At 36.4% G+C, this 19,822-nt stretch overlaps 1 protein-coding gene across 1 annotated transcript; it reads right to left on the bottom strand.

Annotated features, from left to right (window-relative positions):
• Nucleotides 1-3,928: 3,928 nt before the first annotated feature.
• Nucleotides 3,929-19,664, bottom strand: SENP8 (SUMO/sentrin specific peptidase family member 8). Its single transcript, XM_012728741.1, has 2 exons — nt 19,514-19,664; nt 3,929-5,626 (listed from the first exon to the last, which is right to left on the bottom strand). Exon 2 carries the CDS (start codon nt 5,589-5,591, stop codon nt 4,953-4,955), a length of 639 nt encoding a protein of 212 aa, XP_012584195.1. The 5' UTR covers nt 5,592-5,626; nt 19,514-19,664; the 3' UTR covers nt 3,929-4,952.
• Nucleotides 19,665-19,822: the final 158 nt, after the last annotated feature.

A 19,822-nucleotide genomic window follows, 5' to 3' on the forward strand; every position in this document is an offset into this window, starting at 1 on the left:
GGTCAGTATTTAGAAGGAGGACATGAGGGCCCTCCCTGGTGGTGCAACAGGTTAAAGTGCAGCACTATGAAGCAATCACAGCTACTGTGGCACAAATTTGATCCCTGGCCAGGGAGGTGACCCACATGTTGTGGCAGACCTCCCCTGACCCGCCTGCTGCTCCCCTCAGCAGTGTATTTCAGTAGATCTGCCTGTTCAGCTCCCCACTGTCTCTGGTGAATCCTCTCACCCCCGCCACACCTCTAGCCTGTTCCCCAGTTCTGTATGCATAAATAAAAAATAAATCTTAAAAAAAAAGGAGAACAGAAGGTCATATTTCTACTTACTTTTAAAGACAGGCGATTTAACATATCTATACATCTACATGCTAATGGAAAGGAGTAGAGAAGTTGATGATGTGAGTGCTCAAAAACCTTGTCTTAGCTTGTGGCTCAGGAAAAGGATTTTCTTCCAAATCTAAATACATGGAGGCAACAAAGGCAGGAATTTGTACTTTTGTTTTTTAAACACAAAAAGCAACTGACAAGTTAGCTCCCCCAACTTAAGATGAAACTTCACTTAAATGCATTTAGCACTTCATTTTCTTTTTAGTGGAATTTTACTTGCTTCACTTTGGAACACAGACCAATCTTCCTATTTCTGTAGAGCCTTTCATCTTTGCTTTGTTTCATTTATTTGACCCAATTCTTTAAGCCCTCTCTTTTTTCTGAGACTTACAGCCTACTACTGCTCCTGTTTTACTTTCCATCGTTTATATGCATAGAACCTGAAAGGAAGCACAATGCAGGGCTTTTAAAAGTGCTTTAGATCAATAGATCAATGTTAGGAGCTGATCCAAACCAGTAATAGATGTCCTGCTGCATAGCAGATACTGAGATGATGATCTTCCACTACTGGTCTGTTGTATATACCAGATGAATTTATGAAATTTTTTTTAAAGATTTATTTGTGTATACAGAACTGGAGTATAGGCCAGAAGTTCAGGGGTGGTAAGAGGATTCACCTGAGACATGGGGAGCAGAGCAGGCAGATCTACTGAAATACACTGCTGAGGGGAGCAGTGGTGAGACAGGAGAGATCTGCTGCGCCATGTGGGTCACCTCCCTGGCTGCAGCTAGCTTCAAAGTGCTGCTCTTTAACTCATTGTGCCACCCAGGGAAGGCCCTGAATTTATGAAATTTTAAGTGAGTCAAGATTATATATATATATATGTATATATACACACACATACATACATATATATATATATATATTATTGTCATTAAAATGATAATTTTATTTAAAAAATCCTTTGATTTTCACAGCACTGCTTGATATACATAATACTTGATCTAACAAAATAATTTTATAGCAGCATCCTAAAAATAATGACTGACTGTCCGTATTAAAGCTTAAATCTAGTTTCAGTAAGGATATCACACTTCCCAAATGTGGGTATCACTTTAAGTTGAGTTTAACTTCTGGGATTGCAACACTTTTGAGAACTTTTCTTTCAGTAAGTAGTCTGCATCTTAGGGCTACTGTGGTCTTCATAGAAACTCATTTATCAGATCCATAGTGCAACAGAGCCTAAGGCCACATACTCTTAACAAGAACACTGAGTCAAGATTATATTTTAAATGTTCACACAAGGTGTTCTTGCCACCATTTTCTGGGAGAGGGAAAAAGGAGGGGGTGAAAGAGTGAGGAGACATGAAAGCCCTACATTTGAGTCTTCGCCCTGTCACTTTCAGGCTTGTGACTGAGCTTCTCTAACCTGTTTCTTAGCTATAGAATGCGAATGCTACCTGGAAAAACATGGTTATTAAATGAGACTATACACAGCAGTATTTACCAGGTCATTTTTTTACATAGCTATTTAGCTGTAACATAGAACTGTATTTTCAAATTTGATGCTTGTCTTTAAATTGGGTAGTAGGATAGACAGAGAACAGGTTTACTATACTGTCCACTTCATGCTTTATATGTGACAGTTAATCTTTAGCATATCTTAAACATAATACTTGCCCGAAGTTCTAACAGAGCTTGGATTTGATTAAAACATTTACACGCTCTTGAATACCACAGCATGGAAATTCCCATAAACAGTTTCCCCTTTTCTAATTTGTGATAGAAGAAAAAACTTAGAATACTAGTAAACAACTATGTGACTGAGAAATTCTATGTTGTTGCCATTTCAATGGAATACCTATTATTAAATGTATTATAATCATATTATTAAAATGTATGATCAATATGGGCATAGTGAAAATTATTAGACAGTATAAAAATCAAGTATGTATCTAAAATATCATCCAATTGTGATTTTTTAAATGACTCTGATTCAGTTAGGATAGGTGCTTATGAACTTCAGTAGCTCTCTAGTCAAAGCACAGAAAAATTTGTGTTTTCAACAGTATTAGAACAGAAAACCCACTGATACCTATTTTTATTTTTGATCACCATCTACAGCTGGTTTGCACATGGTAACCTTTCTAATTCCAAGAGACACACAGGTTGGGCAAGTTTAAGTATATTTAGGAAGCAATACACCAGGATATCTGTAGGCTGGGTAAGCCAGTGTGGTACTTGCCCAATTCCATTTTGACCTTTGCAGACTACATCTGGTTCATACTGAGAAAAGGAACACAATCCCAGGAATAGGCTTTTTCCTATGTTATAGCATGTCACATTAACAGTGTAAGGTCAGTGGGCCTCCCTGGTGGCACAAGGGGTTAAGCGCAGCACTATGAAGCTCTCTGTAGCCACTGCAGAGTTTGATCCCCAGCCAGGGAGCTGACTACATTGTGCAGCAGACATCTCCTGACCCACCTGCTGCTCCCCTCAGCAGTGTATTACAGTCTATCTGCTGGTTCTGCTTCCCACTGTCTCTGGTGAATCCTCTTACTGCCCCTGCACCTCTGGCCTCTACCCCAGTTCTTGTATGCATAAATAGGTGAATCTTCAAAACAAAATAAAACAAAACAAAAAAACAGTATATGGTCAGCAGGTATACACTTCTGGAAGTAAATTCTTAAATTCTCTTGTTATTTATAATGCTAACACTACAGAATGGCATACTTGGTTGTATAGAGAGGAACTGACTTTTTCATAGTCTGGACTGAATATCTAAGTTAATAGCTATTGAAATAATATAGAAGTCCTCTTATCAATGGATGATATGTTCCAAGACTACCACTGTAGTACTGAATCCTATATATGCTGTTTTTTTTCTATACTTACTTATCTAAAGTTTAATTTATGAGACACAACTTATAATAATAATAGTAAAATCAAACCACTTTAACAATCTACTCTATCAAAGTTATGTGAAAATACTCACTCAGTCCCCAAATATCTTATTGTATGTTTTGGGACACATTAACCACAGGTAACTGAAACCGTGGAAAGTGAAGCTGTGAATAAGGGGGGTACTGTATTACTTTCTTATCGCTATCTACACTCCTGGCCTCAGCAACCTAGGTCACTCCTTTTGCTGTCTCTCCCTCTAGCTGGCTGCCAGTTGCTTAATCTATTTTTCCTGTCCCCTTCTTGTAGTAGGTCTTCTTTTTATCCAAAACATACTTGAAATGAAAACTTTTCTGGTAGTTTTCTCTTTGACTTTTAGTTTCAACTGGTGTTCACTCAGGCCTGCCTGTAACCTGTACTTATTTACATTTACTGTGTTTTCCTTCCCTGACTAAAAGGAACTGAGTTACTGCCTCTGTGGTAACTGAGTGGTGAGGTTATTTTGGGCCAGCAGAGCTGAAAGCAGAGTTAAGGTGGGGAGGTAGTTGAAAATAAAGTTTCATGGCTGAATCTGTTCTATGGTTTTCATATTTCAAATACTTTGCAATCTAATTCTCTTTAGGAATACAATTAACGTGTATACTCATTATCATTTGGTTGTTAATTATTTGAAACAACTCTCAAAAAACACCACTTAGGAGCGACAGCATTTCTTTTTACTCATTTCCACATTAAAAAATTACATCACTTAGATTTGAATTAAGTGAAAGGGTTAAGAAAGGTCACTTTTTCTCCTCTACATTTCAAAAACAAACCAACACTTAGTCTGTAAATTTTGGACACAATAGTCCTGAAATTATCATGACATAACTGAAAGCAATTCTGCCAGATTAAGATTAGAGAGAGAGAAAAAAAATACTTAACAGAAGCAAATATTTATCAGAAATGACAGGTAACCTTGGGAAGTTATCAGCTATGAGTTTAAAACCACAGAACTTTAGATATAAGGACAGTGTGTGAGCAGCTAGTAGACAAGGCAAAGGAAAGCTGTTGTCAATCCAGAGCCGCAAGTTGGCCCACAGAGAGTTTAAGAGGTACACATCAGTCAATTATTTTAATGAAGTTACTCAGGATCCCCGTTCCTTAAAGTATTCCAGGAATCAGCTGGGGGAAGGTGGGATAACATCACCTTTATCAAATATTTGCAAAGGTTAAGCAGGTAGCCAGGAACGACTTTGCAAGGTGAATGGGAGAGATATCACAGACCTGAGTAACCGATTGTCACAATATCCACATCGTTAAGGAGGTTAGGTCTTGGTCTGGTCTAGCCCATCGAGCTCTTAAAATATGTGGGCTGTCCAAAAAGTTTTTGGTTTTTCTGTATTTTTCTTCTCATATTCATCTAGATGCCATACATTCTTGATTTGTTTTACAGGCCACTGCTTTTCTTCTGGAATATTCAGTATGGATAAAGGAAACCAAAAGGGAACTAATAAATGTTCATAGTTTTGTTTTAGGTTTCTGTATATAACTGAGACATTTTCATAGAACACTCTCAAGTTAGGGTTAAAGTGAAACTTTCCATCAGGATCAGGCAGAAAGTGACATTCTTTCAAGCTTCCCTCCTACCAGGCATCTTCCCTCAGGCACTGAGATTGCAGCCATCCAGTAAATAGGAATGGGCAGAAAGAGGAGACTTCAGAAGTCACAAATATATTTGAAAGCTAATTTTTAGCGAGACTGACAATGAGATCTTTCCATTCTCTCCTCTTCTTAGTGATGTATGTAGGAGTAAGGAGCTGCAACAGTGATTCTGGCTGTTGCCTGAAGAAGTTCTTACACAAGGCCTCAGTGTTACATATCACATACATCCCACAGTCATAGCTGTTTTGTTGAGCAGGGGCTTTTTCTTCCACAAAGATCAGTTTATTTCCTTTTCTGCCTAGGAAAGCTTCCAGTTTCTCTGCTACCTGCTTTGCATGGACTGAGTTGCTCTTGCTATGGGAATCATAATGAAAAAAGCTATTTTTATCTTGTAGATAAACCAGCAAACTCCAATGGGTTCCTCCAGCTGCCTGGTTGGAATTATCATTGATGGCTAAAAATACAACTCTCTTGTGGGGGAGGCCCAGGGGTTCGAGGAACATGGCGATCTCTGCAGGATTGCCTGTGCATTTGATAAACTGGGTGACTTCAGGGCTGATGAAGCAGACAGAGTCAGAACAATCATGAAACTGACTGTTGGCAAAGTACTCAAAGGCAAACCCAATAATATGGTCATTGAGCCAGCTTGGAGGATCCAATAGTGAGACATCTGATTGCCGCAGCAGACTGTCCATGTAACTCAAGACTACAGGATCCATTTTGTACTGACCAGACTGCTCAGAAATTCCAGAAGCTGAAGGAGAAACAACACAATATTTTCAGCTGAATATGGCAACTGACTATAAAATGTGGATCACAAATAGTAGGTATTTTTTCACAGTTTTGGTAAAGATTATATATAATTGTAAAGTATTTAGCAATAATTATTGACTAAGTAAATATTCAACAAATTCTAGCTTATGTGCTATATGCTAACAATGAATTAGAATGAAAACTCTGGAAAATTTCTATACTGAAGCAGTAAGTATGCATTTTAAATTTCCTCTTTACATGTAAATATTGGTTAAAATTACAATTGATATTTTACCACATTCCACAGCATTAACCAAATATTCCATCCTTTAATAAACATGCATGATAACAAAAGTAACTTATTTTTAGATTAAAGATGAATTTTCAGAGAGCATAAAGAAAAATGTTGCTAATTACTAAGGGATGTAATATCTATTTCAACATTAATTTTCAGGAGATAATATTTCTTATTTATTCCATGATTAAAGTAATAGTGTTGTAGTTAAAAAGGAATTGTAATTTGAAGAACAAGAAAATCACAAGAGTATATAAATGAAATTCATTCCTGATTCTGCCCAGTTATGAGCATGAGTGGTTTATATCTTTGCCCAGTTCCTATCTTTAATGTCAGGAATAAAATAACGTCAGGAATAAAGTAAAAACTGTGATAAGTTTATAACGTAAATTAGAAATTCTTTTGGCATTGAAAGATAGTATGGCATGGGAATCAGGAGACCAGGATCTAGCCCTTGTTCTACCACTGGCTTGCTGGTATCATCTAAAGCAAGCATTTAAATGATTTTATCCTTGCTTTTGTCATCTGCTAAAAAATGTCACAGATCTGCTTTACAGACCTCAGACAGTGGTAGAAAGGTCAAATATTTTTATTCAATGGAATTTAGAGTATAAAATGTTGTATGAATGATATTTATGTTACAAATTGGGTATTAGCAGGATGATTATAAAGTCTAGATAAAAGTCTAAACCAATGAAAGCAAATGTGGTTGGAAACAAACATCCATTCATACCATCTCATCTGAACAAAAGCATGACTAACCTGGAGTAGGAGTAAGACAAGCTGTATGATAAGATTAATATACTTAGGAACACCTGATCCTGGGGTAAGCTGCTAACAAAGGGAAGTAGGTGCAGAGGGTGACATTATTTGAGCCTAACAGAGAGAGTTCACTACTAAGCACTGACCTGGCAGAATAACACTTTAAAAATCACAGAGTGATAAACTGTCACATGCAGATTGAGAGTACAAGGCAAAGCACAACATAAGAAAATAATAATACTTCAGTGAAAGATGGGGCTAGAACTATGAAATCGATTTAATAGACTCTGACCATTAGACTTGTTTGTTGTCGTACCACCTGGCTACGTCATTACAACAATAAAAACTTGTGGCAAATTTTTATGTGATCAAAACCTACAAAAACCTGTACAGAAAAATATACTCCATAAGGAAAAACACTTAAATGTTTTTAAATGTTTTATGCTTTTTTTTATGGTTTTATGTTTTAAAAATGGTTTTATGTGCACACAGTGTATCATGATGTGAAATACTTCAGAAATAACATAGATTTACTTATGGGAAGATATATAAAATAAAATGGTATGAAATAAGACTTTCTTAAGAGGAAAGAATAACTTGTGCAGAGACATAAGCTTGAGCCAGGAATGAAGTTAACGAGGCATAGAGCACATTTGTTTTGGGTGGACCAAAATCTGGCTCTAAGCTTTTTGGCAGCTAACCAGAAAGTGTTAAGTTAAACATTCACAACGTCCGTCCGCCGGTAAGGTAAAACCAAAGCAACTGCTCAGGAGAGGCTTACAAACATTCTTTGTATTAAGGTCAGACAGTTTTCTCTCAAGAAATTTTCATAAAAGACACAGTGTATCATAGTGAGTAAACCACAGTAACTTTAGAGTAGATGAAATAGCTCCAGAGGATTGTTTTCTTATATGATCCTAAACAGCCACCTAGTACAAGAAATGTTGTGGAGTCAGGTACTGCGACTGCGGCAGATTTGACTTGAGCATATGAAAGGGAGTGACTGCTTGTGAAGGAGCAAGGCTCTGTGAATCTCTGTGACTTGCCATCAATGAACACTCCACACCCAGTGGGGAGTGTCAGAATGGAGACCTGCTTTCTAGGTTGCCAGATGAATCAGAACCACATCTTAACATATAACCCAACTAAGGATATAATCCTGAAAGAAGAGTGCCTGCATAGATGGGTATCTCACAACACAGGGAGTATCCACAGGCGGGGTCAACATTTCCTTCAAAAGTAGTTTATGTGCTGTCTGTTTGGTTTTGGAAACGTCCAACAGAGAAATAATGGATCAAGTCAGGGATCTACCTATTCCCACACACTATGACTACAATAGTTTAACCCCAACTATTCTAAAGCAAATTGAACCAAAGCAGTCTTTGGCCAAAACACCCTGGTCTCAAAAGAAAACTCTGAACTGCACATCTGAAAACCTAAATTTTAGACTTGGTTCTGTTACTCACTGACTGTGATCATAAGCAAATTATTTAATTTCTTTAAGCCTCAGTTTTCTTTCTGTAAAGTGAGAATATTAATAATGACCTTTATCCCTGAGTATTTGTCAATATTAAATGAGGAAACATAGGTAACTAAGATCTTAAAACATGTAACAAAGTAGTTCCAGACATGTATAATCATCAGGAAATTTATATCCCAATAACTAAAAATGATGATATATATTATTTAACAAATGCTTGAGTATTTCCTATGTGCTGAAAGTTGGAAATACATAATGGGAATAAAACAGTCATAGTTCTTATCCTCACCAAGTTTATTATGTTGTTATGAACACATAATAAATATACAATTCTTTTAGTCAATAAACACCTTCGGAATACCTAATTTTAGGTGCTTCAGGAGATACAAAGATGTACGTAGTCAGAGAAACAAGAAACTCATGAAACACAAATAAATGACATGGGAATTCATAAGAGGGAACAATCACTCCTGGCTAACAGAGTAAAAGGAAAGGAAAACTCAGATGGGAAAGACTTCAAAGAGAAAGTGGCATAAAAGTCAGCTCTTCATGAAAGGCAGATAGAAGAGATGCACAGAGGAGGGCATTGAAAAAGGCAGAGACACAAAGAAAGAGCCTTTAAATGTTAAGTCTAATCTGATAGGAATGAAGTGGAATGAGGTGTGTCGGCAAAGACTAGAGGGAGCTAGCTGGTGACAGGATGAATTCCCCAGCATGTGGAATTTATGGAGGAAATGGGGCTACATCAGTAGCAATGTCAATGATTTGGGAAGCTTATTTAGAAAGATTATTCAGTCAATATATACATGAGCTGGTGGGGAAAGAAATTGGGGGTAGAGATCAATTGGATTTTTACTGGATGTAAATGTAGGACATAGTGACCTACACTGGGGAAGTGGCAGCAGAAATAAAGAGACAAGGAGGAATAGAAAATGTAAGCAGAGTTAAGTTGTCAGAGAAGGGTAAATGAGAGAGAAGGAATTGGTAAGTGGTCTGGGGGTTTAGTTGGGGCAACTGAGAGGATGATAATAAGGGTTGGGAGGAATAGGAGATGGAAGTGGACCTAGCAAAAGAACCAAGAGCCACCTAATAGCAACGTAGGGATATTTCTATACTGTGAGCACTATGCTTGGCATATGTGAGATACAATAAATGTTTGCCAGATGAGTTAAACATTTTTTAAAAGGAAGACAGAAGATAGAGTAAGGAAAAAAGAGGACTAAAACCTCTTAAGGTTTTTGTCACATTTTAACATGCCTATTTTTGCTTTGGTTTTGTGTTTTATTTTCTTTTGTTAATTAATAGTAAATTCTTTCAGAATCAGAAGACATATGTACTTGGTCTGGTGGAAGATAAAGAATATTAGGGAGTCAACTGGGGAGACAAAGATTTCCTCACAGTTTTATTTGTAAAAGTCCTTCAAAATAGATCTAGTTCTATGTTTTGGGTTCAGGAGGCATTAGGTTGGGCTCTAATTTTGTCACTTGCTATCTGTGTGACTCTGGGCAATTTACTCTTTCTGGGCCTCACTTTCTTCATCTATAAAATGAGGTAATAAAACCGGCCTCACAGGGTTGTTAGGCAAATTAAAAACATGACTGAAAATACTCAGCACACTGAATGTTTATCGCAGGCTTTCAAAAAATTGGTTTCCTATATTTGGGGGTGCTAACTAATACATTCTAAATATTTCTTGAAAATAAAAACATTTGTCTTTTTACATAAAGTCAAAGTCATCAAGGACAGATCTATCTCCAGGGCATGACCCTATGCTTTTGGGCATTAGCTTGGTGTTAAGAGAGAATGCTAACTTCACGGAAAGTTGTTCTTTCAACTTCACAGTGAAGCAATGGTGTTAATGTGTTATCAGTATATACACACCCTGTGATTACAGGTCTTAGTTTATTATATCTCCCAACTTTGGCAGTTAAATGAACTAATGATGAACTCATAGAACTGTATAGAACACTTTCAAACAGGTTTAATTTTAACAAAAGATTTCATATTAATCTCAAAATCCTTACCACAGAATATTTCTGTTGGGAAACAAGGTAAAAAAAAAAAGATAATTAGATAAAAAGTAATAAAAAGTAACTTAATTAAGGGAAATTACAACTCAGTAGGAGTCATTCTGATTCCCTACTGATGATGTAAGGAAGGGAAGGAGCTGCTGGTTCAGTAGAAAAAACACAAGGTTGGGAATCAGAAGACTTGGATTCATTTCCCACCTGTAGCTAGTTAGATATCTGACTCTGCAGAAGTCATTCAACCTCTGGGTGTCAGCTCCATCATCTGTAAACTGGGTTATGGAATTGGTAAATAGTGGTTGTACGCCAGAACTAGGGATGCATTACAGAACCCTACTTCTGTATAGTACGTGAACCATCTCTAGGGGTGGAATTTTACAACGTTTCCAAGCTTCTGAAAGTTCTTTTAGCTCTAGAGAGTCCCATTATTCTAAGTACACATTTTGCCAATTTTAAAATCTTGTCCTTGTCTTTAAAAAATGCCTAGTTTTCTAGTCCAAGGGTCAATGGTCTCCTACTTCACCATTTTTCTGTCTTAGCTTTTTTCCTCTTTCTGCTTATCTTACATGAACAACAGGCTTTACCATAAAATTGTGTAAAGTGAAACAATGAAACAAAATTATCTAATTCTAGCTTAAAAGGGAAAATCTTTTCATAAATTGATCTGCTGTGTTTTAAAATACAGTATTCACTGTCTTGAGGTGGTCTCTCAACTGCTGAGAACAGATTGCCATAGGAAAAGAAAAAAACAAGATGCCCTACTCATGTTCAAACATTTAAAAGAGAGAGAAACTCGTTTTATTGTAATTCTGAACCCAAATTAGACTTACTTAACAATTTAGCAAAAAACAATCAATCAGCCTCTATCAACTTGCATTTTTAAATACTTCCTTTGTTCCCTAACTCTTAAACATATTCCTCAGGAAAATAAATTGCCCAAAGTCTATTCCTCAGGAAGACCTTATTTCCTGTCTTCCTGCCAGTAAACTTGCAATAAAATTCTTTCTTCTCCCAAAGCTAGTGTCATAATGATTGACTTCTGTGTACAGTGGACATCAAGCCCTTTGCTTGCGTACAGTCCAAAGACCAAATTTGGCCCACTATCTGTTTTTATAAATACAACTTTATTGTAAGAAGATCATGTCAATTTGCTTACATATTGTCTATGGCTGATTCTGAGCTGCAAGAACCGAGCCCAGTAGCCTGCAAAGTCTAAGGTACTTACTGTTTGCCTCTGAGGAGAAAAATTGTTGGTCCCTGTTCCAGATCACTCATTGTAATATATTATAAATTCCTAGGTTGAATTAACTTTAAGAGCTTCTAAAGGTCTAAGAAATCATTGGGTTATTTATTGAATATTTATTAAATATCTTAAAGGTAGTTTCCAGGTAGATTAATCTTTACTAGAGGTGCTACTGCTGTTTCAAATTGAATTTTTGGGCCCTCCCTGGTGGCACAACAGGTTAGGACGCAGCACTGCAAGTGAGCTGCAGCCACTTCATTGTGAGTACCATCCCCAGCCCCAGGTGACCCACATGGCGCGGCAGACCTCTCCTGTCTTGCCACTGCTCCCCTCAGCAGTGTATTTCGTCCATCTGCCTATTCTGCTCCCCACTCTGTCTCTGGTGAATCCTCTCACAGCCCCTGTACCTCTGGCCTGTACCCCAGTTCTGAATGCACAAATAAATATTAAAAAAAAAAAACACACAAATTGGATTTTTGGTGAGGGAATGCTTATAAATACTAATTACAGAGGCTATAAATAAGAATTATCTATTGTATATGCAGAAGTATTTATTTCTAAGATCAAAATCATATAAAACATTTCATAAGGCATACACACATTACTTTCCATTACTTCTGAGAAAATATGCCTATGGCTATTGAATGAAGTAGTGATTCGGACAAATTAGCTTCAAATTTAAAACCAACAGAAAACAAAAATAACCCTTACTTATTTCCCCTCAAATTATTAAATAAGGGTTCCTTAAAAAAAAAAAAGGAACAATTTGGTTTTCTCAAAACCATTACAAAGTGCAAAGTGCAGCTGTTATACTCATTTTAAGTTGAATAGGAGAAAAGCTAGCTGTTTCTAAATACAGTTCCTTGTCACATTCCCTTTGCCTTTTTGTTTCAAGTTATATAAAGCTGCAAATGCTCATAAATGTAGTCTGTGTTTGTCTAAATGGATACATGGCTATGTGCCAGCAGGTATCAACAAACAAACAAGGCTAATCACAGAGCATCTTCCTAGAGCTTCAGTTTCACTAGCTTTGGGGGTAAAAAGAGCTGAGTAATTTAATCGCTGACTTAAAATATTTTAATCAGTAACAAAATATCTTAATTATTAACATAAATGTGGGCAAATAGCAGCATAAATGCTGAAACATGGATTTTAGACATAAAATATGAGGTTCATAGAGCACTTACACTCTGATGGCAGGTGTTGTTCCCTGCTTCGTTCGCTCTCCTTTGCTGACTTGCACACTTGAGTAGACAGTGTAATTATTGTCCATAATTGATAGGCCTGTAATGCAAGCCCCTGATTCTTAGGTACCAGATTCCCTAATAATTATTAATGGCAAAAACATAAGCTTATGCTTTTTTAGCCAAGATGTATATAGGAATAAGACATTCGTTAAAGCAGATTTATTCATTTGGTCAAAATATATTTATTGGTGTTTTGTGTACCTATTTTGTCTATAATAAGTAGATCACAAATTGAATGTAGTACTATATGATGCAACATAGACACTCCCCCAGAGTTTGCTATCTTTAGAGCTCACATATGATCTATAATAAGGCTTGCTGATTCAAAAATGTTCTGAATCTGTCTCTAATGCTTTCCACTTCCACTTCTGTAGCCAAACCCCATTATCATTTCTTACCTTGACCTAGCCTTACATGTCTCTTTACTTCTACTACTGACCCCTCCAATAAATTTCCCACAAGCTATCAGGACAACTCTTTATATTTTTAGGTCATGTCATATTTGTCTCCTGTTTAAAACCCTCCACTAGCTCACTATCACACTCAAGGGGAAAAGAAAGCAAATGATTACTCCAGTTTTATAAAACCCCCACATGTTCTCATGGTGCCAGCTAACTCGCCAGTTTCATCTCCTCGCCACACCAGCCTTCTTGTAAGTCTTCAACATGCCATACTTTTTCCTTATGAGGATAGGAATATTAATTATGTCCGTGGTTTCAGTTTAAATAGTACTTAGTCATATAAGTCATATAAGTTCTACTGTGACCACCAGAAGGACCACATAACTCTATTTTTGACTGACTACCTCTTATCACTTTAATTCCTTGCATAGCTCTCATGACTGCTCTCCACTAATTTCTTAAATTATATTTTATTTGCTTCTTAGTTAATTTTATCTTTCTCTTTACACACACACACACAAACACATGCATGTACACTACATTTCACACCCCTCTCCAAAATAAGAATGAAGATCCGTGAGAGTAAGAAAACAAGGGGCCATGTCTGCTTGCTCACTATCCTAGCCCTATGGCCTAAAACAGAGCTTGTCAGAATAGATGAATAATGGATTATGGTCTCACTTCCTATTTCACACAAGAATTCTGCATTTCTGTACTGAGGGGAAAAGATAAAGATACAGGAGCTTGATTCACAACTAGTTTTGTGGTATTAGGGCAGAAATATGTAAGCCAATGGAATAGCACAAAAACAAACCCATACATTTTTAGAAATTTTAAATATGATGGCGCCATTACAAATTAATGGGAGAAACTTCAGATCACCCACGCTTTCCATGTGTTCTGTGCATCCTATGTTCTGTAGCAGCACTACCTAACAGGACTCTGTGATAAGGGAAAAGTTCTTTATTTACAATGTTCTGTACAGTCTCTAGTCACTTTTGAGCAAGTACTTGAAATGTGGCTAGTGTGACTGAGGAATGAAATATTTAATTTTAATTAAAGTTAAATAATCCCAAGAGGCTCTTGGTTATTATTTTGGACAGCACATTTCCCAAAGGCTGCACAGGTATTTCTTAAGAGAAAAAAAAAAAAGATTATGTGGTTAAATAAATTAGGGAAATGCTGTGCCCTAAAACTCCTTATTGGAGATTCATAATCCATACAAACACAGCAAAAGTTTGATGTTCTGTAATAAAAATATTTAATTTTTCTTAGTCTGTTTTTTCCCCAAACTCATTTGACCATGATGTACTTTCTTTCTTTAGTGGAACATCTATTAATATCTTATTATCTGTGCAGTGACGTTTGGGATATGCTAACTATATCTAATAAATGCATTTGGGACAAGTTGTTATTCATACTTTATATCAAATTATAATTCATATGGAATAAAATTTAAATGTTAAAAAGTGAAACAAAAATATTAGAAAAATAGGATTTGAAGGAAAGAAAGCTTAATATATGTATATAACTGGCCAGTAAACACACAAAACTACTCTTGACAGCTTACCAGTTATATAAGTAAAGCAAGTTAAAGCAGTATTTAATTTTCTACCTATCAAGTTAACAAAGATGAGAAAAACTGATAATAGACAGTTTTGCTAAGAGACTATGGAAAAACAGATATTCTCACTGTTCATAAGAGAGTAAACAAATGCAACCTTTTTAAAGGGTGATTTGCCATTATATTTTATATAGGTATGTAGTATAGTCTCAAAAATTTATTGTAACATAAACATTAAGTATGTGTGCAACAATTTAAAATATGTGTTCACCACAGCAATATTTATAATAGAAAAACTAGAAACAATCTGAAAATCCAGAGAAGACAGATAAATTTAAATAGGATTTTCACACAGTGGACTACTTTAAACTATTAAAAAAAGTTGCAAATATAAATTTATTGACAAAGGAAGATGTTCTTCATATACTATGAAAAGGAAGATTAAAAATTTGCATGAGAAAAATATACACAAAAATAAGCAAGGCTGATGGTCTTTCAAAGTTTAAATTTAGTTTTATTTAAGAAGAGGATTATTAATACCTTTTAACTTTTTACCTTCCTCCTTTTGATAATATATGCTTTATTTCTTCTTATAAAGAGCACATAATAAATACAGATATTTTCATTCAGAAAAAAAATGTACTACCTCTCACTCTTATACTCACTTAAATGTTTAACTCATGAGTCTCATTTCTGTCCCTTATAAACAAATTTTATCTCTTTTCTGTAAACTTTCAAACAAAAAGATTAAAAAGTAATTGATGTTTATTAATATTGGATCATGTCCTAACTTCTAACATGACTTCACTGGCAATTTCACAAAAAGAATCACATTTAAGACCAAAAGTGTCTTTCATGGCAGCACTAGCAGAAAAAATTTCAGGAAGGAAATTCAAGCCTTTTTTGTTGTTTCAATTTCCCTCAATTAAATGTTTCCTTTTAGGTAAGCCTAAACCACCCAGAGATTTGTATAAAGTGGTAAATAAAAATTACCATGAAGATTTATACAGCCCCATTAAGAACAGTGATTAAATTTTACTAACCCCTGTTAGTTTCACTTGACAAACTCTACATTTTACTAAATGAAGGTATTTCTAACACAATACAAAAATGAAATTTATTTTGAAAAATTCCTAAGAACATAACATTGTTATAAATAGAGGAAGGTTTCTCAATTTTATAGATTTGAACAATATTCCTCTAACATGAATATTTTACAACTAGGGAATTCAGGTCTGAAAAGAGCAAAGCAACTTGGTATGATGATGATGTCTAATAACTATTCATAAACTCCTTTTGGCCCTGCCTTGGGTTAGGAAGTAAACTAAGTGACCTTTTAGGACGTCTTCTAGTCCTAGGGATCTCTACTTACTGCAATCTTAAAAAGTGGTATTGATCATGAAAAGAAATTTTATTCTCCGTCTATTATTTCACCCTTTAACTTTTTACCTTCCACCTTTTGCTATTGTATGCTGTATAAATAAGTGATCTTATTTTGCTTAAAATTTCTCATAAATGACTTTACACAAATGCAAAATTGGAAATGAGTGGAGGATAAAGGTAGTGTGTGGGGAGGTCAACAGATTTAATAAGAGACTTTACCAAGATAATATTTTATATAGGAGTGAGCAGAATATTATTTTAGTATATATAGTAACAAATGTTGATAAGGTGAGGCCAAGCTGAAGTCATAATCTGCCTGATTTCATAAATAATCACTGTGTTTAGCACACAGTAACTATAAGCAAACACACTACTGAAAGGGTATGAAAAGCCATAATCTTTTAATCTTATTTGTCCTCTAGATTTCAGAGTCTGGTAAATTATTAGGGGTAAATTGTTATTACAAACACCTAATTAATAGGCTTCAAAATCTGCTTGCCACATAGTAGGGGTTCAAAATATATATAACATGTGAATGAAAGAAATAATATTTGTGTTTTTCTGTACTGTTCTGTTAGGGTCTGGTGGAAATCAATAATACATAAATAATTTTGTCTTAGTGATTTGTCTTTAAATGTTAATTAACACAAATACTTGTGAGTTACCCTGAGCAAGTTTCAATTATATATTATCAAGTAGGGCTAAACATTTCCAGCAACTATGCAATTTAGTTGCTGATATAAGGGCAAAGTTGCTGCAAGAAGCAGGAGAGAGAAAATCAGAGCCAACTAAAGCTTGAAATCCTTGGGCTACAGTTTTGAAAGCTTTTACCTATTATGCACCTCTGAGAGAGTATTTACTTATTTGTTGGCGGTCAGAGAAAGTAGGCTTAAGTTCTGTAAACTTATAACACAGATGCTTAAAAATAACTATTCAGTACAATTTTTATTTTCAGTATCACTAAATTTTAGTTTCAGTATCACTATCACCTGCATTTAATTGAAAGTTAGAAAAAAGAAACTTTCAAAGATTTTTTGTTGTAAAAATTCTTAACAATTCTCATAAATTCCAAGAAATCTGTTTTTAGATAGACCAGTTCTCCTCTCAAAAAAGGGACAGAAAGAGAAACTTCAATCTCTACAAAAACCTTATTTTCAGTCAGTGTTCAGTTATATGACCACCCATGTATTATCTAATAGTAAATGGAAGAAAGTCAGCATTTGCTGAAGAAGGTAGCCTCTCAGACAATTTAGTTCTGAAACTTAAGTAACCTTACATTATTCATTTAGATTGTAAATACTAGGATCCCAAATTCAGTTTGGGGACTAGCTGAGATATGGTTAGTAAGTTTCCATAGAATAGTTACTTAGGTCTTGACAACTTTCTTTCTGTTTGCTATTGTGTTTTGCTCATCTAAAGTTTAAGGAATTGGCAAGCAAAGAACAGTCTTGACCTTGAAAAGACAGTTCTTATATCTATCACCAATAGAAATATCATTATGTTCACATCACATTAAAGTTTTGCAGGTACCTCAAATATAATTAATACTATTACACATTAAAGTTTTGCAGGTACCTCAAATATAATTCATACTATTACATATATATTCACACTGTTTTGAAATTATGTAATAACACCTGCTCCCAAATGTTGTTTAACTGTTTAAAAAATATCAGTAAAGCTGATTTTTAGGTATTTTATTTATATATTTAAAAACATTACTCTGAGGTAAGGATACACAGTCCAGGTTGTCAGAGATCCACAGCATAAAACAGATTATTTTATTTTTACCTTTGTTATTTATACATGTTGCTTATAGTATATAATCTAAACACTTTAGCCTGGAATTCAAGGCTTTTCACAATCTGTTCACACCTACTTTATCGTCTTTATCGCTGCTCCACCCCTATTCTCTGTACTAAGCTCTAGTCATTCCAGACAACTCTCTCTTATCTGGAGGCAGATAGACAGGTTTTTTGATTAACCCTAGTTAAAAAGTCAGTAGCCAGACACGGTCTTGGCCTTTGCCTAGACACCTCTTCTCTGCCAAGTGAATTCTTCCTCGTTTAAAATTTGTTGTCTTCAATACTATGAGCTCCTAATAGGGCTGTATCATAGACATCTTTTTATTTTACTCCTTACTTAAAGGTCTGTTTAAAATGAATAATAGTAGAGTCTAAATTGGCATTGCAGGGGAGTGGGAACTAGTCTATGAATCTAATAAATTAGTCTAGCTCTATCTAATTTTTGTGGAATAGAAAGAAGGATGCCCTTGAGATCTAAGGCAGGACCCAGTTGATACACCCTGGGTAGATGGGAATGGGAGAGGAAACAATAACTGAGGTGGCTCTGGTAAGACTGAAGGGTGGAATGTGTGGGATGGGGAAGGCAAGAGTGATGCCTTCAGCTTCCCAGAAGTTATTCCAAACTTCCATCACTCTGTTCAAGCTTCATTGTTCCCCCAATTCTCAATCTTCAAATGACTCTCATCTTAATGTTATAGTAAACTCCATCAACTTCCTGCCCTTCCCAAGTTTCCATTCTTTCCTTTTCTCTAGTTAAGTGGTTCTCAAGCCTCACCATTAAGAGTCACCGGGAGTTTTTAAAAAAAAGTACTGATCCCTTGGCCCTAACACCAATTTTTTCATAAATTGTGGCAAGAGCCTTGTTTTATTTTTAAATAGGCGTCCCAGATGGTTCTAACGTCTATATATATAATATATATGTGTGTGTGTATATATTATATATATACGGAAGATTGAGTTCCATTACTCTAGATCCTGTGCATTAGCCGCCCTCAATCAACTGTCCACTCTCGGTTCCATGTTACACTTTCATGTCTAAGAGTCTCCCATCTTTAAGGAAAAGATTCTTCTAGTCAGTCAACATTCTTGCCCCTCATCTTTCACCCTTTACGAAAATATTCCATCCCCCTAACTTTTCATTCCACTAGCAAAATTCTGGTTCTCTTTGTGTTATTCCAGGTCAATATTGTCAGAAGCTTTTGTAATCGTCCTTTTTGCTTCTCTGATCGCAGTTCTTTGATCAGCCACGAAGAGACCCAAAGGTCACCTTGGGACGGGTTTCCTCATGTTCTACACAAATCAGGGGCCCCTTTTCTGTGTTCTGAGTATACCGTGCATTTTTATAATAGTTTCGTTTTACTATCCTGGCTTGCTCATGGCCTCCTACATAGCACAATTCTTCAGAGAGCTGACAAAATTTCATTCTTTCTGACTTTCTGGCGCATAAGGTAGGAAAAGCACTCAGAGAAAAGTCCGAGGAATGAATGGAAAGGAAGACTAGGAAACGGAAGCTGGGGGCGGGGGCGTGCGTGGAAAGGGGCGGGGGCTGCGGGGGGCGGCGCTGAGAACCTAGCGCCAGAATGGGGAGGGGGTATCGGCCGGCCAGTATTATGTGGGTGGCCGAGAGGTGCCCGGCCGAGACGCCCTGACAGACAAACCGAAGTGGGTCGGCGGCTCTTACCTGCCTTGGACCTCACCGCCCCAACCAGCCTTCAGACTCCTCTGTATTGGCCGGAAAGCGAGAGCTACGGTCGCAAACCCAGAATTTCCTACACAACCTTGCGACATTTTTCTCCAGTAGGGGGAGACTGATTATAAGGCTGATCTCCCCGCTCTGCCGTAAGGTGAGGAAAAAACCTTAGGCGGGGCCGCTGGGGAGAGGGGTGGAGGGGAATGAAGAAACGGGGCGTGCCCGCGCAAGCGCGAGGCGGGCCAGTCGGGCAGCGTCACGAGAGGGGGCGGGGCCGAGGCCCGGCGGGCGTGCTGGTCT

This window comes from Condylura cristata, unplaced genomic scaffold, assembly GCF_000260355.1.
Source record: "Condylura cristata isolate star-nosed mole 26May11 unplaced genomic scaffold, ConCri1.0 scaffold00023, whole genome shotgun sequence".
Lineage (NCBI taxonomy): Eukaryota > Metazoa > Chordata > Mammalia > Eulipotyphla > Talpidae > Condylura > Condylura cristata.